Source organism: Brachyhypopomus gauderio, chromosome 1 (assembly GCF_052324685.1).
Source record: "Brachyhypopomus gauderio isolate BG-103 chromosome 1, BGAUD_0.2, whole genome shotgun sequence".
NCBI classification, from domain to species: domain Eukaryota; kingdom Metazoa; phylum Chordata; class Actinopteri; order Gymnotiformes; family Hypopomidae; genus Brachyhypopomus; species Brachyhypopomus gauderio.
In genome coordinates, this window is record NC_135211.1 from 22719943 (window position 1) to 22742442 (window position 22500).

The following is a 22500-nucleotide window of genomic DNA, read 5'->3' on the forward strand; positions in this document are numbered from 1 at the left end:
CTCTGACCCAAGTGGGAGGTGGGGAGATCCTGGGGGGCAGCTCAGGAGAGAGTGTGAAGAAGCATAGCACTGTCTATTTCATAACACATAGCACTGTCTATTTCATAACACATAGCACTTCCCATGTCATAACACACAGCACTGTCCATGTCATAACACACAGCACTGCCCATGTCATAACACACAGCACTGCCCATGTCATAACACACAGCACTGCCCATGTCATAACACACAGCACTGCCCATGTCATAACACATAGCACTGCCCAAGTCATAACACACAGCACTGCCCATGTCATAACACGTAGCACTGCCCATGTCATAACACACAGCACTGTCCATGTCATAACATGTAGCACTGCCCATGTCATAACACACAGCACTGTCCATGTCATAACACATAGCACTGTCCATGTCATAACACATAGCACTGCCCATGTCATAACACACAGCACTGCCCATGTCATAACACACAGCACTGTCCATGTCATAACACATAGCACTGTCCATGTCATAACACATAGCACTGCCCATGTCATAACACACAGCACTGTCCATGTCATAACACACAGCACTGCCCATGTCATAACACACAGCACAGTCCATGTCATAACACGTAGCACTGCCCATGTCATAACACACAGCACTGTCCATGTCATAACACATAGCACTGCCCATGTCATAACACATAGCACTGCCCATGTCATAACACACAGCACTGTCCATGTCATAACACATAGCACTGTCCATGTCATAACACACAGCACTATCCATGTCATAACACACAGCACTGTCCATGTCATAACACACAGCACTGCCCAAGTCATAACACACAGCACTGCCCAAGTCATAACACACAGCACTGCCCATGTCATAACACACAGCACTGTCCATGTCATAACACACAGCACTGCCCATGTCATAACACATAGCACTGCCCATGTCATAACACATAGCACTGCCCATGTCATAACACACAGCACTGTCCATGTCATAACACATAGCACTGCCCAAGTCATAACACACAGCACTGTCCATGTCATAACACATAGCACTGCCCATGTCATAACACACAGCACTGTTCATGTCATAACACACAGCACTGTCCATGTCATAACACATAGCACTGCCCATGTCATAACACACAGCACTGCCCATGTCATAACACATAGCACTGCCCATGTCATAACACATAGCACTGCCCATGTCATAACACATAGCACTGCCCATGTCATAACACACAGCACTGTCCATGTCATAACACATAGCACTGTCCATGTCATAACACATAGCACTGCCCATGTCATAACACACAGCACTGTCCATGTCATAACACACAGCACTGTCCATGTCATAACACATAGCACTGTCCATGTCATAACACACAGCACTGTCCATGTCATAACACATAGCACTGTCCTACTTGCTCTTGTTATCGCCCCTCCCTCTTCCTTCCCTGATTGACTGTTTTTTTACTCTCTGGTCCACTAAGAACCATAGAGAGCAAATAACAGCGTGGTCTGTTCATAGGGGATAGCTCAGAACATTGCTAATATTGCAAACATTATTAACATTGTTAATATCACTTTTTTTCTTAATCTCAGTTTTTAACTTCAGGAATATGTTGTGGCTTCAGATATGTTCTAATAAATTATGCATCTCTAGCACTGATCATCTCTATGAGGAAAAAAAAAGTTTTTATTTATTTTTTAGAAGTGGTGTGACAGGTAGGGAGTGCGAAATAAAATGGAAGTGATCACGCCAAGTCTCAGGGAAAAAGGAGGTTTTAATGTAGAAAGTGAGCAAACCAAAAACCTATGCCAAGTTCGAAATTAAAGATACAATGACTGGTACGAAGACAAGACATATATAGACAAACGACCATCAGGTGAGGCAGATCATAGGCCCCGCCCACCTGAGGGACAAGTACCGCTGTGGACGGGGGTGACCAGCAGGGGGCCTGCCGTACCGTGACACCTGGCATTTGTAAATTTGAAATGTATGTCTGTATATGGTATGTATGGTATGTCAAACCTTCATGTTGTAATAGAAGCAATGCTGTAATGAAATCCTATTGTAAATAATGTTGACATAATGTTACTACATTACTGCATAATGTAAATACACCTTTGCGTCTGGAATTGTAAGAAAGTAATCATAGATTTTGTGCTATCGCATGGAGTAGTTTCCGATTCAGTGTTTAGGCAATACGTGGGTGCTTTCTATTCATGTTGAACATGGCAATTTTAAGGTTTATGACAGAACTGACCTTAATTGACGGGTTTTGTTTTCACTACTGACCAGGAATAGCCAGCAGATTTATAAGTAGTTGTGATTATGCTCTATGCAGTGGTCTGGTATGGTGAGATAGTGTATCTCTGAACGACAGTTCTCACCTTCCACTGCCTTTGGTTACTAATCCATGATTCTGCTGTGTGCCATGTCTGCTGAAATTGGGCAGCTATAACTTTTTCATTTATTTCTGAAAGAGATGTTGATGGATGACAGATTTTTTTTAACAGCACTTGATTTTATCATTTTCAGATGGCATCTACAAAAGCTGTATTTGAATTCAAAGAGATAGATTTGGCATTGGGACGAGTGACCAAAGGTTTGGCTATAGCAGCCCGGCACTGTATATTGACCCTGTGGAGCTCCCGATGGACAGTTTTGGTGGAAACAGGAGAATTGAGGTGCACATTTAATTCTGCCGTGATTTGAGCAGCCGTGGTTTTATGTTTTTTGGATACAATCCAAGACAGCTTCCTCTTGCGTCCACAGTTAATCCTGTTGAATGTGGTTCGTCCTTCTTGGTGGTATGCTGACATTACTGTGGTTCTTGATACATCACAAAGACTTGCTATCTTGGTCACAGATGCGCCAGCAAGACGTTCACCAACAATTTGTCCTCTTTTGAACTCTGTTATGTCACCCATAATGTTGTGTGCATTGCCCAGTTTCTGAGCAAAACTGTGCTCTTACCCTGCTAATTGAACCTTCACACTCTGTTCTTACTGGTGCAATGTGCAATTAATGAAGATTGGCCACCAGGCTGGACCTATTTAGCCATGAAACCTCCCACACTAAAATGACAGGTGTTTCAGTTTCATTGTCCAATCCATGTATATTCAAATGGGAAATATACACACACATAAAAATACATCCATAGCCTACAAAAAGCCTACATCCATAAACACATAATTCTATCTTGTTTGTACACACTGACACATCTGCATGCTACTGTGATGCAACTCTCTGTTCCTGCTGAAAGCACAGATGTAAACAGAATTACGGTTTGCGTTTTTCTTTCAGCAGTGAATTGCCTTTACCCGGTCAGGCGTCCGTGATAATAACCTCCCAGGTGAGGGCTGGGATCACACCTCTCTCCTGCTTCTGTCTTCACCAAACACCTAATTACCCACTAATAAAGGCAACTGTGGGGTGAAAACTCTTCTGCTGAAAGAAGAGGTTTTTTTTGCAGAAGTGGTTACAAAACATTACTGATTTATTATAAGATTTTTCAGAAATTTCAACTTAATTGCCTACAACACTGATTATAGAGACAAAGGAAGAAATTTTCTTGTTTGATCTGAATCTGATTCACATTAAGTTTTATACAATTTCAGTTTTTTCTATTTTTATTGCCACATAGTAAGATCACAAAATTATACTGGCACCTGCTGTGGCACATGCTGGTAGACCATACAGTCCAATACAAAGGGAAAGAAGGTAAAAATGTAATCCAGTACAGAGGTAATTGTTATAATCCAGTACAGAGGTGATTATTGTAATCCAGTACTGAGGGAAGTGTTATAATCCAGTACTGAGGTAATTGTTGTAATTGTTGACAAGCTGTAGTCTAATACAGAGGGAAAGATGTAATCCAGGAAACACATAAGGCCAAACCAGTACACAACATCACATTGAAGCTTTGGCTAATAAATGTTTTACAGAGTCTAAATGAAGGTTGTAGGGCTAAGACCTGGCTCACCATTGTTACAACACAGCAGTAGAGTTGTTAGTGATTGTTTATTCAGACCAAAGTGATATCTGCATTTAGCTTGAATGTAAATTTGAATGCAAAACTACTATATGAAATTCCATAGTTCTTATCAATGATTTTTTAAACCAAATGTTTGTACAGTACACACCTTCTGTTTACACAATTAGGGGATATGGATAAGCTTTTCACAAAACAATACCCTATCATGGTTTCCAAAAAAACAAAGTAAAATCTCCAAAAAAGTGCTGGTTGGGTATTTTATGCAAATGTATTTTACTCCTGCCTTTTTGATTGAAGAAGTTACCAAAGAAACTTGAAATATGCAAATCGATTTGTCATCATTGGCAGAATCAGCTGGTGTGATACTGTGCATCCTCGAGGTGTATTCCTGTTAACTAGCTTACGATCATGCAGGATTGGTTTCCGTACTCTAATCAGGCGAGATCGAGTCTTGGGAGCCCATCGATCCAAAGTGGATTTATTTATGGCACAGTATGAGGATGTTTGGGTCAGGCAGAGGCATATACAAAGGCAACAATACACACCTACATGTGCACAAGGACACACACAAACAGCTTGCACTTTCAAACCTGCAACAGAGTGAACCTGAATAAGCATTTGGTCAGAGTGTTGAGTGCTTTCTGCTGTATTTTGTTGAATTTTGAAATTCTTTTTTTTTTACATGCTCCCAGCAAATAGTGATTGTTATTCGCAAGCAACGCAAAGAAATGAAAGAAGTCTGAATTAATGCCTCTAGAGAGCAACACTGAATAAACAGTGTAGTATGAAGTAACTAACCAGAAACTTCTGTTTGGGGAGATATAGTTTAATATTTGTTTCTGTGTTTTTTTTCTCTGTGTTTGTCTTCCCATTGTATGACTGTTTATCCATGGAGCCTCTAGCCCTGTTCTCCTGCTTCTTGTAGTGTGAAAGAGCATCGCCAGTCTGAGGCAGAGGCAGTGGAGCCCATATCCACATGGTTTGGAGCATTACCATATTACCATAGTACCATGCTTATTCCAAACTGAAATGCCATATGTAGCAGTGGCTTTCAGAAATGTCTTTCAGAAATGTGTGTGTGTGTGTGTGTGTATACATACATATATATATATATGGCTGCAGATGAACAACTTCTAGCGCCCTCTTCTGACTAGAGACGTGAGCAGCAGAAGGAGACTCCCAGTGTTCCAAACCACTGAAGAATAGGATAAGCACTTAAGAATTCAGAATATTTATCATTTACAGTGACACTTGCTTACTGAACATGCACAGAAGGGATTTTTGTTGTTCGACAGGCTGATATTAAGGTAAAGCAACCCCAAGGTCATGGGTTTGATTCCCAACTAACCCCAAGGTCATTTGGGGTTTGCATACTTGTACTGACTCATGTACTGTGATGATCTGACTGTATTTTATGGCTATGCATTTCAGCTAGGGTTCTGCTCTGATTGAAGTTTTATGTTTCCTATGTTCAATGTAATGTATACGATATGTAAGGTTTATGTTATGCACTTAAAGAAAGAGATAGATCGATAGACAGACAGACACACAGACAGACACACAGACAGACACACAGATAGATAGATAGATAGATAGATAGATAGATAGATAGATAGATAGATAGATAGATAGATAGATAGATTTTTTTATTTTTTGTTGCTGCTCCCGACACTCCCCCCTCCCAATGTCTCTTATTTTTCCTGCCTTGACATTGAATCTGCAGATATAGTCATTTTCCTCGCTCTCTATATCTCTCTGACTCTTCTGTCATTTCAGTTCCTCTGACCTCATCTGTTGCCGCTACTTTTAGGATAAATTTCAGTCTTTCACAAATGTTTTTCTTGGTCAGCCATCTTCTCGCTGTCCCTGTCCTTCTGTCCTTCGTTCCTGGGAGTGTTGACTCACTCTTTGCCCTATTCGGATGCCGTGAGTCAAGCACGCACCATCACCACCTGCCTTTCCAATCATTGGTGCACAAATTAGATTTGCCAGTGAGCTTGACTCCGCCAGCAGGGTGCGCTATTACAGGGCTCCCATATTTGTTTTGTTTGTGTAGGGAAAGATGCCGTCAGCGTGAGTAAACATGGCTTGGGCATGCCATTTATTTCCTCCAGGAGTCTGTGGAGTGCTGGGAGTCTGAAATGATTCAGAATGATGGATCATACTGTATAATATGTTTGTATTTTATTTATTTATTCAGGTAATAAACCAGGGAGGTTCTCCATGTGATATTAGACTTGTGCTTTGTTTTGAATACCGTTGATCGTGAAGTTACATCTGAATATTTGAATATAATAGGAATATTTTGTTATTCTCACCTTCTTCTTTTCTCTATTCCTTTGTCCCTCCTCCCCTCCCCTCTCTTTCTCTCTGTCTTCAGAGGGGCCATGCCATTTGGTTGTTTGACGCTTGGAGAAAAGAAGGACTACAACAGTCCTACAGACATCACAGACAGATATGACTTGGGCCAGATCGTTAAGTCGTAAGCACCCTTTCGAAATCCATGTAAACATTATGTACAGAAAGAATAATTTCTACAGAGCTATGGAGAGGAAATTTCGATGTAGGAATTATGCACGTCATGCTCTTTGAAGGCATGATGCACTGATCTGGGTGCAGCTGCATATATTTTTTAACACTCCATCCCTTAACAGCTATGTGCTTGTAGTGATTTCAGGCTTTATAACATAGTTTCTCTTTAAGCTTAAGAGATAGCAGCCCTTGTTTGTGATAGTCTGGAAGTGAGGTTCAGAGTGTTTGGATGCTAGCGCCACCTAGTGCTCCACCTGTTTTCTTTTCTTTACGAAGGGAAGAGTTCTGTGAGATCTTCCGTGCCAAGGACAAGACCACGTCGAAAATGTACACCTGCAAAAAGTTTCTGAAGAAGGACGGGAGGAAGGTACGGAAGGCAGCGAAAAACGAGATCTTCATCCTGAAGATGTGAGTATCACGATGGCCCTTTGGGTTGTTGTTGTTTATTTTTGTTGTTATTTTTTTCCTTTCAGTGTCAGAGTTCTTGATGACTACAGTTGTCTCCTTTTCCGGAAGCATATAAAAGTCCTTAATTTTGCTGCAGCTCAACCCAAAGAGAACAAAAAAACCTTCAAATGTCATTTTTGGAGAAAGCTTTGTAGCTACGCAGAGACGGTTTCTCGAGCTGCTTTCTTGCCGAGGCAACGGTTTGAATAGATGGACGAGAGCAGCAGATGCGCTTTAGTCCCCGTGATGAAGTGTTCCAGCCGCGCCGTGGACAGCTCAGAGTCTCAGGCTGAGTGTCCTCATTTCCTGCTTCCTGTCGACCGCTCTGTGCCTTACTCTAACAGATCCCAAACGCTTCACTCACTGCAACAAATTATTCCTCTAATACTACAGGTTAGCAAAAATATGGTCAGACATCTGAGGAATGTCCTGAGCATATTGTAATTACCAAAACAACACTATTGTGCACTGTTCTCATTGTGCAGGAATTGGTACATTGGTGTTTCTTACTCCTGTCTCTATATAGGCCCGGAGCCCTCCCTTTGGGCATGTGTTCATGTTGTCTACTTGTAGTTAGGTCCGTATATGTATTTCTGTGGGTGTGGGTTTATGTGAGTGTGTTCATTGGTCTCACCTGTGGCTCGTCTCATCATCACTTGGGACTCTATTTAATGTTTACAGTGTCCCATGCTCGTCTTTGAGTCTGACGCCACATGTGTTAATGTGCGCTGCCTGCACTATATATCACTTTAATAAACATGTGTGTCACGCAACCGCCTCGTTACTCAGCCTGTGCCTCGCCCTTACAACTCCTTTATACTGAATCTTTTTTCAAACTACAGTTAATAGTGAGGTCCTAAGCAACCCCTGCAATGGTTATTTAGAGTTTGAATCCCAAATCATAAAAATAAATAATTTTTATTTCCCCTAGTTTGCTGAGACAAGCAGTGAAGCATTAAACTGAATTGTAGGGGCCTTGATTCACGCCCTGCAGCAGTGGTGTAAAAGAACCCTCACGTGAAAAATCCAATAACCAGCTACCTCAGAGTCCTCCCGAAGTCCACTCTCCCTGTCTACCTCAAACACAAGGACTCCACTGTGATTGGCTACCTCAGACTCATATGGGGAATATACTCTGATTAGCTAACTCAGACTCCTCCCCATACCAATATTTTTAGTATTTTTATTAGTTTTTTAAATACTGGCTTCTGAATTTTCAGGTACATGTTGATTTCTCATAATCAGACGTTTCACATTTTAATAACGGTAACACTTTATTAGGGCCTACATCAGGGCCCTGTGCCAGGTAAGGAGCCTTGTGTCTGCTGGGTTTTGCACCAGTCCCACACAGCACTAACTTTATCTGCAATAACCACACACTTTTAGTCAAGGAAGGATCTTAATAAAATCAGATGCTTCTGTACAGGGTCAGCCCCAAAACTCATGTCCTATGGGCCTTTATTGACTAGGTCTATATGATCATGCATTGACTGAAACAAGAACTTTTTTTCTAATCTCACCTAACCCTCTGCTAAATGTTTTCCATCATTTTCTGGTCGGTTTTCAGGGTGAAGCACCCCAATATTCTCCAGCTGGTGGACGTCTATGAAACAAGGAAAGAATATTTTCTCTTCCTGGAACTGTAAGTTCTAGCATCTGACTGAAAGAGACAACATTGTTCATTTCTTCAGGTGCACATTCAGTGTTGACGCAGCTCTCGAGAGACGGGGCAGATGTAGTCTGAGAACGCAGCAGATTGAGAAACATGTTGAAATATCTCTCCCCTCTCTAACAACTCCTCCCTCAGTCACAAGACAGTTCTGTTTGGCTACATGCTCGCCTGTGTGTTTGGCCATATGCTCTCCTGTGTGTTTGGATCATACTCTCCTGTGTGTTTGGATCATACTCTCCTGTGTGTTTGGATCATACTCTCCTGTGTGTTTGGCCATATGCTCTCTTGTGTGTTTGGATCATACTCTCCTGTGTGTTTGGATCATACTCTCCTGTGTGTTTGGATCATACTCTCCTGTGTGTTTGGCCATATACTCTCCTGTGTGTTTGGCCATATGCTCTCCTGTGTGTTTGGATACATAGCCTACTGTCTTGTGTGTTTGGCCATATACTCTCCTGTGTGTTTGGATTTTGAGGAATCCAGTCTTTTTTGCATAATGCAGAATTACAGGGCTACTGTAATATTGGTGGTTCGGTGGTCCTGATGGACGCTTGGTTTTATAATTCCTTTACTGTATAACATCGCACTTGAAAACACCAATGCTTCGTAAGCTTATTTATTTAGCTGGGTATCGCTACAATGGGCTTGCCTGGTAGAGCCATTAGCATGCTAAAGCTAAAAGCAAGGAATGTGCATTTGAGATTACAGATTAATGACTGGAGATTTGATTTGAAGTGTGAAATTGCAAAGGAGTGTTTATAAAACAATTTGTACAAGTGAGTCAGCTACAAGGAATGAGGCTTGTTTACCCCAATTGTCTCTGGAGGAACAATGAATACTTGTATCCTTTCATGTAGTGCTACAGGTAGAGAGGTGTTTGATTGGATCCTGGACCAGGGCTACTACTCAGAGAAAGACACCAGCAATGTCATACGCCAAGTGATGGAGGCCGTGGCGTATCTGCATTCCCTCAACATCGTCCACCGCAACCTGAAGGTACATGACGCAGTGCCACCTGGAGCTCATGATTGAAAAATACATACTGAATGACTTGTAATAAGTAGATAACAAATTATATTTTGTATTTCTGACGCATCATGAAATAAGGTGTTAACTTTATGTCATATTCATGATTCTCATTTCAGCTGGAGAATCTGGTATACTACAACCGCCTGAAGCACTCAAAAATTGTCATCAGTGATTTCCATCTTGCTAAACTTGAGAATGGACTTATCAGAGAGCCGTGTGGGACTCCAGAGTACCTGGGTAAGGGTCTCTTTCATTATTAGGTTTGTTTTTGACTGGAGACTCACATGGGTAATATGTAGCTTAGATGAAAGGACATAAAGGAATGTACAGTTCCTTCAGAACATTTCACAGAAGGAACTTAAGCTTCTTTTATTAGCTCCAGAAGTTGTGGGGCGGCAGAGATATGGACGACCTGTGGACTGCTGGGCACTGGGAGTGATCATGTACATACTGTGAGTTGGTCTGATCTTACTACACACTTACACTTACTTTGAATTCGTTATTACACAGTCACTACTCAAGTTTTATGTATAAAGAATTCAAAATCTCAAAACACCTGGCTCTTGGTCTGATTGCCTGGCTCTTGGTCTGATAACTCAAGTCTATCCAGTGTCCACAAAAGGAAACGGAGGATTTGAAACATGTGGTCTATAATGTCTAAACAGAACATGAGATTTGTCCCTTGTAGAATATGCTCTGAATGGGGAAAGTCCACCGAAAATTTCTATGTTTGCCATACAATGAGCAAAACTTGTAAAATCCAAATAAATAAATAACATTTCCATAATTCATTGTCATTTTAGAGTAAATGTTGAATTTAAATTCTCAAACCCTTCATTGTGTTGTGGTGTTCACAGACTTTCTGGGAACCCTCCATTCTATGACGAAGCTGATGATGATGATTATGAAAACCACGACAAGAACCTGTTTCGCAAAATTCTGGCAGGAGACTATGAGTTTGACTCACCATACTGGGACGATATCTCTGACTCTGGTACCTCGGACAAATTACCTATCCACACTTTGTCCAGGATCTTTAAAATTGGACTATATGTTTTCCTTTTCCATTCTCAAACCAAGAGTACTGCCTCTCCACACATTTTATAGCCCTTGCCTGCATAATGTGAAGGGCTTGGGTGTTTGCTGGTAAACTGAATTAGATGGCACTGATCAAAGAAAACATGTTCTGCATATTCAGGGACTGGGACACCTATCCAAGACTAAGTGTACCTTACATTTTTGAGTTAGTGGCATTTATTACTTTGAACATTTAGTTCCACTTATGGCGGTGTATCTTGTTTGTTTACAGCTAAGAGTTTAGTATCACGTCTCATGGAGGTTGACCAGTATCAGAGACTAACTGCCCAGGAAGCCATCAACCATGAATGGTATCCTCAAAGTTCTGTGTGTGTGTGTGTGTGTGTGTGTGTGTGTGTGTGTGTGTGTGTGTGTGTGTGTGTGTGTGTGTGTGTGTGTGTGTGTGTGTGTGTTTTAATTCAGTTAGTTTTGTGGGCTTTATTTGAAGTATTTTTTTGTCTTTGTAGGATATCTGGAAATGCTGCCTCAGATAAGAACATCAAAGAAAATGTGTGTGCACAGATAGAGAAGAATTTTGCAAAAGCTAAGTGGAAGGTAATAATGACTTTTTGTGTTTTTTTCCTCTTCTGCGTCAGACTAAATTGGTTTGCCATCTACTTTTAACATGTCCAGACTCTGCAGGCAAGATATTAGGGGAGTACATTAATTTTTCTTGTGGAGGAAAATGAATACATTACACTATTTATGCAGAGGTTGTTTCATGAACATTGTTCCAGTTTTAGACAGTTAGAGTGTAATTGTATATTCAGCCACTAGAGACAGAGAACCCCTCCCCATTGAAGCACGTGTGATTCCTGATCTTCAGAAAGCCGTGCGAGTTACCACAATCATGAAGAGGCTGAGAGCCCCAGAGCATCAGAATACTGACACAGCATGCGCGGCCAGTGCGGGAACCCCCAGCCCTGCTACGGGAGCACAGGAAAATCCCCAGGCCCCAGCTGAGGCCTCCGCGGCCGCCGTGCCAGAAAACAGCTCTGGCCTGGAGACCCCTGGTGCAGAGGCACTGCCCACAGCAGCTCCAGAACATACATCAGCTGAGCCAACTCCACCCAGCCCAGCTTCTGTCCACGTCGCAGATGATGCCGCATCACGCTGCAACGGTGAAGCTCCTCCAACTCTGTTCTCCACACACCTCGGAGATGAACACACTGGTTAAATCTTGTCTCTGTCTGCTACCACCATCCCAACCCCCAAAACCCTCCCCCTGTGTTTTGCCCTGAGCTCTGTAAATTAGCTCTTAGCATGGTCACTCTGAACCTGCTTGACTCTCATGCTAACATTAGCAGCACCAGCGTCATCTCCCTGAGCCTTGAGGCCAAAGTCTTTCTCTGAGTTATTTCATACCCTAACTAAATCTGCCACATTAGGGTTTATCTTGTCACCCAATAAACCCACTCAAAACAGAACTAAACCAGTGGTTACCAACAGAGACCAGTTTGTAATTTGTCTTCAGTTCTGATTATACTGACAAACAACTCTGAAAAGCCATACGATTGCTATCAGCCCACTGAGCTAACTACAGTTGTGATCAAATTTATTCAACCCCCACTGAAATAAAGTGTTTTGGCCAGTTTGACATTGATTTTGATCATTTCAGTCATCTTATTTACAATTATATCAAAGAGGCACTTATAAATTAGACAAACATAACATAATATTTATGATGGAATAACCACAAATGTCTTTACTGTGCTCACATCATTATCAGTTTTATTCAACCCCCTAGTGACATTATTTTTTAGTACTTAGTACAACATCCTTTTCCAGTTATGACAGCTTTCAAGCGTGAAGCATAGCTTGACACAAGTGTCTTGCAGCGACCTATGGGTATCTTAGCCCATTCTTCATGGGCAAAAGCCTCCAGTTCAGTCACATTCTTAGGCTTGCGCACTGCAACTGCCTTCTTTAGGTCCCACCAGAGGTTCTCAATTGGATTTAAGTCTGGTGATTGCGATGGCCACTCTAGAATGTTCCAGCCTTTCATGTTCAACCATGCTCTAGTGGACTTGGATGTGTGCTTCGGATCATTGTCCTGTTGGAAGGTCCAACGTCTCCCAAGCCGCAGGTTTGTGACTGACTCCATCACATTTTCCTCCAAGATCTCCTGGTACTGAAGGGAATTCATGGTACCCTGCACACGTTGAAGCTTTCCTGTACCTTTAGAAGCAAAACAGCCCCAAAGCATAATTGACCCCCCGCCATGCTTCACAGTAGGCAAGGTGTTCTTTTGTTCATAAGCCTGGTTCTTCCTTCTCCAAACATAGCGCTGGTCCATTGTCCCAAACAGTTCTAATTTAGTTTCATCTGACCACAGTACACTGTCCCAAAACCTTTGTGGCTTGTCCACAGGACTTTTGGCATACTGCAGTCGACTTTTCTTGTTCTTTGGAGTCAGCAAGGGGGTGCGTCTGGGCGTTCTGGCATGGAGGTCTTCGTTATGCAGTGCGTGCCTTATTGTCTGAGCTGAAACTTCAGTGCCCACATCTGACAGGTCTTTTTTCAGTTCCTTAGCAGTCACGCGGGGATTTTTCTCCACATTACGCTTCAGGTAGCGCACAGCAGTCGCGGTCAGGATCTTCTTTCTGCCACGACCAGGTAACGTTTCCACTGTGCCCTTTAACTTGAACTTGCGAATGATACTTCCGATAGTGTCTCTTGGAATATTTAACAACTTCGCAATCTTTTTATATCCATTGCCATTCTTGTGAAGAGCAATAACCTCTTCTCTTGTCTTCTGGGACCATTCTCTTGCCTTCACCATGCTTGGAAACACACCAGTAGATGTCTAGAAGGAGCTGAGTATCACAGTCCTTTTAAATCTGCCTAATTGGTGCTTATCATGCTTGATTGCTGCTCGTTGACATCCACAGATGTTTTCAATACCTGATGGAAAACAATGGAATGAACCTCTGTTCTTAGGAGTGGTAGTCGTAAAGGGGTTGAATAATTGTGTCAATGAAGAAATCACAAAAAGGCCATTTAATACTTTATGACAAAAAAAAATGATGCTATCTTAGTTGCATTTAGTTCTTTAACAAGTCCTTGTAAGATTTCATTATGAACACAATTACAAATGTGCACTGAATTCCATAAAACCTTTCGCAGCATTGGGGGTTGAATAAATTTGATCACAACTGTAGTTACATTTGTAGTGGATAAATCATGAGCTTCTTGACTTATATCTTATGATGTTTTATTACATGTGGATCATTTTCACAGTTAATGTTATTTGTAAGATTTTCAGAGAAATGTCATTTCTCTGTTATAGAGGAATTAAACATAAATGGCTAATTTCAATCTCATATGGAAGCCATATTTCGTCAGATGTTTATTCAAGCAGTTGGCTAGCATATCCACCTTTCTACATTCCCATGCTTAGGAAAGTGCATCTTGGCTCTTTAAAAAATGTAAAGTTTTGTAAATACTAGCCTCTCTAGAGACGTAGCCAAAAACAGCATGCTTTTTGAGATTGCTGTTTATATTTTCATGTCCTGGCAATCTGTGTGTTTAAGAAAGATGTCACAATACATGGCCTTACATGGAGAATATGTCCCTGACAGAATTTGTCCCTCTTGGTCCAGCCATTATTTAACATATTTAAATATGAATTAACCATCGGATTTATATGAAAATCAAATGTTAGGCACTTTTGAGGTTCAAGGTTTGAGGATGTCATTTGTACATGATACAAAAAGCTTGGCACTGAACAGGAAGGAAAAAGGAAAAAAGAACTGCACTTTTAAGAGTGGGTCAATGTCACATTGTCATTTCTTTAGATTATGTACATTTTGAAGATTTCAAGTTCCCATCAAATCTGCTTCACTCTGATTTATATCTTGTCCAGAAAAAAACTAAGGGGTCTAATGCAACATTTTCTGTTGGCTAGATGTAGTATCAAATTACTCTTATTTATAATAAGATTTCTTATTTAAGTTGTCTGTTTCTTTATGTGTGTTTAATCTATTAATCTGTGTTGTATTTGCAGTTGGATTATTAATCCATCTGACCCACCAGTGGGATTATTAATTCTTCTGACCCACTCTTATGGTCTGCTCTCCTCCTCAGTGTTCTTTTATTCTCTGCAGTATATTTGAAATTAACAAAAAAGATCAGAATGCATCAGTTGTGAGGAAGGAAAAATGGATAGTTAATGCATTTTTATTCTTAGTTTCATAACGTAGAGCATTCTTAAGATTAAGCAATTTTCCTAATTTTCTGACATATTTACAAATATTTATTACTCCATTGTACAGTATTATATGTTGAATCTATTTTGTTTCATGTACAGTATTGTGCAAAACATTTTAGGCAGGTATGAAAAAATACTACAAAATTGGTTTATTTCTTTAAATTAACCTAATACAAAGTGAATGATCAAAACAGAAATTTTAATCAAATCAAGTCAAATATGGTCTGAACACCCTTTGCCTTCAAAACAGCATTAGTTATTCTAGGTACACCTGCACATTCAGGGATTTCGTAGGATTATAGAGAATTATAGCCAGGTGTATGATTAACCAATTCATTAACTGAAACAGAAACAGTTGTGCAGGAGGCTTCAGATTGGCTGAGGAACAGCCAAACTGTGCTATAAAGCTGAGGTTGTACAAGACAGTGTCATGTCACATGTCATACAGCATGGCCAGACAGAGCACAGCAACAAGGCCCAACGTAGTTCTACTGCACCAGCAGGGTCTCTCCCAGGCAGATCTCAGAGCAGTCTAGGGTTTCAGTTGTGCTGAACAAGCTCTTCTTAAAAGGCACAAAGAACCGGACAATACTGAGGAGCGTAGATGTGGTGAGGAGCGTAGACGCGGTGAGGAGCGTAGGAGCGGTGGTGAGTGTAGACGCGGTGAGGAGTGTAGACGCGGTGGAGAGCATAGATGCGGTGGGGAGCGTAGACGCGGTGAGGAGCGTAGTGGTGATACTTATTCATCATGCAGTACCATCAGAGTTGTATAATCCAGGTTCAGAAAGTAAAAGTCCTCACCAGGATTTTGCTCAAGCTTGCTAGATTTCTAATTAGTGCAATCCAAGTAAAATGAGTGGAATCAACACAATCCAAGAAGCCTGAGCAAAATCCTGGTGAGGACTTTTACTTTCTGAACCTGGATTTTACAACTCTGAGTACCATCAGGGAAGCATCTGATTGGCTCATTGGCTCATCTGTTTATTCTGCATCAGGACAATGACCATAAACATATTTCCCATGACATTAAGAACTGTTTTCAGCATAAGGAAGAACAAGGGAGTTGTGGAAGTGATGATATGACCCCCACAGAGCCCCTGATCTCAAGATCATTGAGTGTATCTGGGATAACACAAGTGACAGAAGGATCTGAGCCAGCCTACATCTACAGAAGATGTGTGAACAGCATCCCTGCTGAGAAGATCCACAGAAGATGTGTGAACACCATCCCTGCGTTCCTTCAAAAACTCGGTGCAAGTGTACCTAGAAAGAATGTATGCTGTTTTCGAAGGGAAAGGTGGTCACACCAAATATCTGATTTGATTTAGAGTTCTCTTTTGTTCATTCACTTTGCATTAGGGTTAGTAACAGATATAAACCATTAACAGATATAAACCGATGACTCTTCTACTTTTGAAAGCATTCCTTGGAGCATTTGTTCCACACCTGCCTGTCTTGTAGTTTCTACATGTCTATACATCTCCATGCATTTTAGCATGAAGTACTACACTGGAAAATCTCAACAGCTCACTCTCCTTCTCTGGCACACCGTCTGAGACAGAGAGCCCCAGATCTGGTAATGTGACGGAGGTGAGGGTGTAGTCAGCACCACCCGGAGCAATAGCTCGCCCACAGCGACACTGTGACACCCGGGTCCTGCACACCATTTGCATTACATGCGTACTGCCATCCACCCACACTTGGCCCGCTCTCTGTCCCAGCGGTTTGTGCTCGTGCTGGGTAGGACGTGGCTTAAATCTACGCGCCCCAACTCTGTGTCCGGTGTCATGGCTACTCTGAGATGAGCATAACACTACTGCTCCTGAGATTTCAAGATCCTGAGGACATCACCCCTCCTTCTTGCCAGCAATTAGCAGGAACGCTAAAGCAAGAAAAGCTAGACATAATGTAAACCTATGACATTAATGATACCTTAGCAACGGTGCACGGAAAGTCGAGGTGTGGCAGACCTTGTCACTGACACCAGCTTGTCCTTGACACTGTTACCAGTGTGAGCCCGCTGTGAGAAATACGGCCTCCATGCTTGGGCTACCATAGCTGGGCTGGTGTAGCTACACTACCACAGGATTTGCTGAACTGGCACTGCAAATCTGCAAAGTCACTTTGAAGGTTTTTACAAGGGGCTGTGGGTGGTTGAAAAGAGATGCTGTTGTTGGAGGAGATTAGATACGTAGCAGTCTACTGAGACCATTGAAGAAGGTCTTGGTGTGGTGACATGTGGTGGGGGTGTGGGGACAGAGTGAGAGGTGTATTCATGTCTAGGCCTAGGATGGTTGGGGGGGGGGGGGGAGGAAGGGTGCAAATCCAGGTTTCTACTGAAATCTGACTTCAACGTATTGTCCCATCTCAAGGTTTGTTTTCCCATCTTTTCCTTTCTGTCCCCCTTTGTAAATTCACATAGTTCCTGGTATATGTAATATTTTGCAATAACTTAATTGCTATAACCTGAGCTTTTATTATAAAACATTGTGTTATGTAGTTTTTGTTTGTTTGTTTTCTTTGAGCACTAAAACTAGGAGGGTTAGTAAAAACTAAAAAGTCTGATGCATTTTTATGTGGGTCTGATGATTTTTACCGAACACTATGTATATTTAGACCGTAACAGAATACTGTGTTAATATGATTCAAAGCAATGCTTTTTTAGCACAAACCATTTGCATTTCATTTTAGTCACTGAGTTTCTTCCGGTACCTTCTTGTGTATTTAATGCTGTGGTTGTTTGTGACCTCTCCAGGAGCTCTGATCTCCCTGGCCCTTAACATGTGTTCCTCTGAATATCACCCATTTGATGGTAATACATGATTAAAAAAAATATATATATATATATATATATATATATAAATAAACACAAAGAAAAATATCCATTAGCGTTTTGTTTTGTGTAGGTATATTGTGGTTCAGTGCTAATGAAGCAGGCCCAGATTTCCACTGGTACTTTGTGTTAAAATATTAGGGGTCTATGATTTATGGTGATAATATTGCTGTGATACATTTGTTATTGCCCCTTGAGCACAGGTATCACTGAAAGCCTGGTTAAACTGTACATTCTAAAATGTTTTTGTGTGTAGCAGTAAATACGTATCGGCTGCGGGTGTGTGTGTGTGCTTAGCTGGCTTTAATATTTAGCCAGGAAAAGGCTTCATCATCTGGATCTAAGTATAGCATCATTATGGGCTGAGCGAGGCAGGTGCCGGTGCGCCGCTCCTGTCCCACACGGTTACACGGCATGTAATGACCTCACTACGACACCGCCTCCAGAGCGCGGCCCATTCGGACAGGACCCGGGTTAACAATGCCTGTCGGACACCCGGGGGACCATTCATCACTACACTGGGCTCTGGTGCACGCTTGGAGCGGAACGCTTGGAAATACCGCTGCTTCTCCCGGTGCACGCTGCGGTCAGCTCAGCCGCGGGTCTGCCGGAGGTCGGGTAGAGCGTTAAGAAGAAACGGTACAATAGCCAGATCAGCAGTGAACATGCAGTGGTTTCCAAAAGGCACTAGAAGCTCGAAGTGAACATTGACAGAAGCTAAGCATGTGTTTACATGTGCTAAAATAGGGAAACACTTTGCTGGTTAGATCTGTAGTGCTTCTCTATTACCTGACAATGGCGATATACAAAGGGTGATTTAACATCACATGGGCAGTGTACTTTGAAGTCATGTGTTTGGGCCACCCACACAATACAATCGATGGGTAAAATCACATAACTTCGGCCGAATAATTTAGTTTGGGGCTTGAAATAAATGAACAGACTTCTTGCTGGTCTGAAGACATATAAAGGACTGCGTCAAACGGGCAATCTTGTGACTGCATTAGAGGAAAAGCAGTTTGGAATTTATTTCATGTGAAGTGAAGAGAAAAAGCACAGAATTATCACATCCTAAAATACAAAAGAAGTGAATTAATGGAAGATAAATTAATTTATTTTACATTTGAAACGCACATTTTTCTCACACACACTCGCATAGATCAGAATCAGGTTCATAATTAGAAGGTTTTGCCATATGAGTGTACAGGTTCACAACATTAACATTCAAATTAGTAATAGATTTGAATGTTTGTAGCATGTTTGTTTTCATTCTGCAGTAATGACTTTATGAGCCATAATTCCTTTGATACACACATCATATATGTGGTGTTGTAATGAGTTTCCAGGAGAATCTCATTACAACAGGGTAATAAATCATTTTAATTGGCAGGTTTGACATAATTTAATTGGTTGTTTTGACACATTTGCGCGACCCTGATTTTATGCCATTTATTATCTTGGTGCCACAAGTAATCCTTAATGGTATCTTTAAATGTGATTGCTTTAATTTTGATAATTTATAATTCATTACGTTTTCTTTTGGTCAGTGTATTCAGGCTTCTCCTTAGGGATTAGCCCACAAAGACTGGTAAATCTTGCCCTCTAGTGGTTGATGAAATTCATTACACTCCACCATTCTTGTGCGTTTGGCTACGAGCAGCACCAACCTGAAAACACACACACATTCTTCTTGCTCATCACATCCTTCACGAGTGAGTGAGTGAGTGAGTGAGTGAGTGAGTGAGTGAGTGCGTGTGTGTGAGAGTCCATCCAGTCAACAGACTGGTATAGCCTATGATTACCTCTGCATCTGATGGTGACCTTAGATAAGTGACCTTACAAAGGTCATGAGTATAATTACTCAGTGCAGACGTGTGGCTTTTCAGGCGCTAAATCCATCTGCTGTGTTTTCCACACTTTTTCGTGCGTCTGGCCAGATTAGAAACCACAGCCACCCACAATGCAGGTAACGTCACCCCAGCGGCCCTTGATCTGACACACTGATAAAGAAGCAAACAGCTCGTACAGTAACATGATGTCACTTACGGAGACATGAGACACTATGCTTTCATCCTGCCCTGCTGCCTTGGCAACAGCTACCTTTCATGCTTCTCCTGAATGAGGGAACATGAAGACAACAAGACAAAAGGTGAAAAGCAAGTTCACAATGGCCCTCTGTGTTAGAATCAAAAGTGCCTGTATCTATGAGCAGGGAGACACTGTAAAGTAGGACAAAATGCTAACCAGGCTGCGTCGGGAAGACCGCGTCCTCACGGCCCTGATGGCTCTGGGAGATAAGCATGTGGAACACAGGACCGCAGCAGGACTCGGGGTCCTGAGGGGCCATCCGTCAGACGATCCGGCCTGCCTGACCAGGGAGTGTCACTGGGCAGCAAGGCACTCTGGGTGCAGAGGCCGCTGTTGTAGACAACGGAACCCACTGCACTCTCATGACACACAGTGGTGAGGATTCCAGGGAGCAATCAGATAACAGGGGAATAGAAGCGTGACTGTTCAGGGCACAAGCGTGTTTTGTGCAGTCCAGGATGAAGCAGGGAGCCATTTAACACACATGAGAAGAAGCTCATCGTTTAGGGTTGCCCAATTGACATGCATTTAAGTTTTGGAAAGGAAGCTGATTTCAAAGTTTCTCAAAACTATGAACTATTGAACTATTAGCAGAAACCGTGCACAAACACACTCAGTCATGCATTCTGTATTACCAAAAATGGCCTGCAAAATTAAACACAATTTCTCATCTGCTCATCAACACTGCCCATATTGTAAAGTCTCCACATTTCTAAATGTAACTTTACTGTAATGAATTTATAGAATACTGTTGTCATAACTTTAGTTTCACCCTTATGTTTTTGTAGCAGGTTTATCACTGCTCTCTGGAGTTTCTACTTTAAAACCACCTTTTTGTCTTTGTGTTAAAACAGAACTGGGAATCTGGGAGTCCAAACCAGATATCAAAAGATGTACTCAAAGTTACTAGTTGAAAATAAGGTTTTGGATTTCTATCAAATATAGAGCTTTAATTTATTAGTCAGCAAGTAAAGAAGAAGAAGTCATTTCCATGAGTCATTACAAGAACATCACCTGTGCATTTAATCTTAAAAAACAGAAATAAACACAAAACAACAACAACCAAAAAACAAACACCCAAACATTTCTAGACACATAGTAAAAAGACCAATAAATTGTACATCCTTTGTCCTCTTGCTGTGAGATTCTCTCTAGTATTCACTCTAGAAAGTAACAGTATCGTTTACTGTAGGAAAACTAACAAAAAGACAAAACAAACAAAAAGGAGTTTGTGATGGTTTCCAAGTGAATGAGCGTCGGCTGTGGTCCTTCCTGTTGCTATAGAGGAAGGTGATTGTTTTCCCTGCTGACATCCAGCATGCCCACAAATGCATGTAGAGAAAAGAAAATATATATATTTATATTTATATAACAGCCACGTAGCATTTTGATTTTCAATTTCAGAAGTACAGTACAAATACATTAGTCATGCACACAGTGAACAGCCAACTTCCCCACGACTATGTTCAGAAGGCTGATAAGCTGATCCATATCTCACGGCTAGCAGACGGATTTGAAGTAGGTTGTCTGGTGAGATGCCGCTTCTGTATAATTGCAGCCACTGTGTACTATTGGGTTCACAGCTCGACTACATGCTCACACTGGGATGTCTGTGTGTGTGTGTGTGTGTGTGTGTGTGTGTGTGTGTGTGTGTGTGTGTGTGTGTGCTCACACTGGGGTGTATGTGTAGGCTTTGAATGCATGCGCATGGGGTGTGTGTGTCTGGGTCACAGCATGAATGCATGCTTGCAGTGGTGTGTGTGTGTGTGTCGGGTTTATGGCTTAGCTATGTACCTGTAGTAACATATATGTCAGGATCACCTTTGGAGTGGGTGTGCGCAGTGATGTGTATTGGGTACACTGTTCGAGTGTGTGCGCCTAGTAATGTGTGTGTTGGGTACACTGTCCGAGTGTGTGCACCCAGTAATGTGTGTGTTGGGTACACTGTTCGAGTGTGTGTGCGCAGTGGCATGTGTTTGGTACACTGTTTGAGTGTATGTGCGCAGTGGCGTGTGTTGGGTACACTGTTTGAGTGTGTGTGCGCAGTGATGTGTGTGTTGGGTACACTGTTCGAGTGTGTGCGCCCAGTAACGTGTGTGTTGGGTACACTGTTTGAGTGTGTGTGCGCAGTGACATGTGTGTTGGGTACACTGTTCGAGTGTGTGCGCCCAGTAACGTGTGTTGAGTACACTGTTCGAGTGTGTGTGCGCAGTGGCGTTTGTATTGGGTACACTCTTCGAGTGTGTGCACCCAGTGACGTGTGTGTTGGGTACACTGTTTGAGTGTGTGTGCGCAGTGACGTGTGTGTTGGGTACACTGTTCGAGTGTGTGCGCCCAGTAACGTGGGTTAAGTACACTGTTCGAGTGTGTGTGCGCAGTGGCGTTTGTATTGGGTACACTCTTCGAGTGTGTGCACCCAGTGACGTGTGTGTTGGGTACACTGTTCGAGTGTGTGTGCACAGTGGCGTTTGTATTGGGTACACTGTTCGAGTGTGTGTGTGCAGTGGCGTGTGTATTGGGTACACTGTTCGAGTGTGTGTGTGCAGTGGCGTGTGTATTGGGTACACTGTTTGAGTGTGTGTGCGCAGTGGCGTGTGTATTGGGTACACT

General features: G+C 42.0%; 2 protein-coding genes across 4 annotated transcripts in view; both read left to right on the forward strand.

Moving 5' to 3' along the window:
* The window catches only part of LOC143513063 (uncharacterized), a 14431-nt gene extending 12968 nt beyond the window's left edge, over positions 1 to 1463 (forward strand). The window contains exon 6 of the mRNA XM_077004431.1: positions 41 to 1463. Coding sequence (XP_076860546.1) covers positions 41 to 1463 — 1423 coding nt within the window. The remainder of the gene's footprint in view (positions 1 to 40) is intronic.
* camkvb (CaM kinase-like vesicle-associated b) overlaps positions 1 to 12342 on the forward strand; it is a 39786-nt gene extending 27444 nt beyond the window's left edge. The window contains exons 1-11 of one of the 3 annotated variants that reach the window (XM_077003380.1): positions 5291 to 5309; positions 6383 to 6484; positions 6811 to 6942; positions 8549 to 8623; positions 9511 to 9649; positions 9799 to 9919; positions 10059 to 10134; positions 10540 to 10676; positions 10992 to 11070; positions 11227 to 11314; positions 11586 to 12342. In XM_077003380.1, the coding sequence (XP_076859495.1) occupies positions 6390 to 6484; positions 6811 to 6942; positions 8549 to 8623; positions 9511 to 9649; positions 9799 to 9919; positions 10059 to 10134; positions 10540 to 10676; positions 10992 to 11070; positions 11227 to 11314; positions 11586 to 11936 (1293 nt within the window). In that variant the 5' untranslated portion in view covers positions 5291 to 5309; positions 6383 to 6389 and the 3' untranslated portion in view covers positions 11937 to 12342. Of the gene's footprint in view, positions 1 to 5290; positions 5310 to 6382; positions 6485 to 6810; positions 6943 to 8548; positions 8624 to 9510; positions 9650 to 9798; positions 9920 to 10058; positions 10135 to 10539; positions 10677 to 10991; positions 11071 to 11226; positions 11315 to 11585 lie in introns of those variants that run through there. The other 2 variants (XM_077003371.1, XM_077003390.1) reach the window with 2 other exon arrangements.
* Positions 12343 to 22500: the final 10158 nt, after the last annotated feature.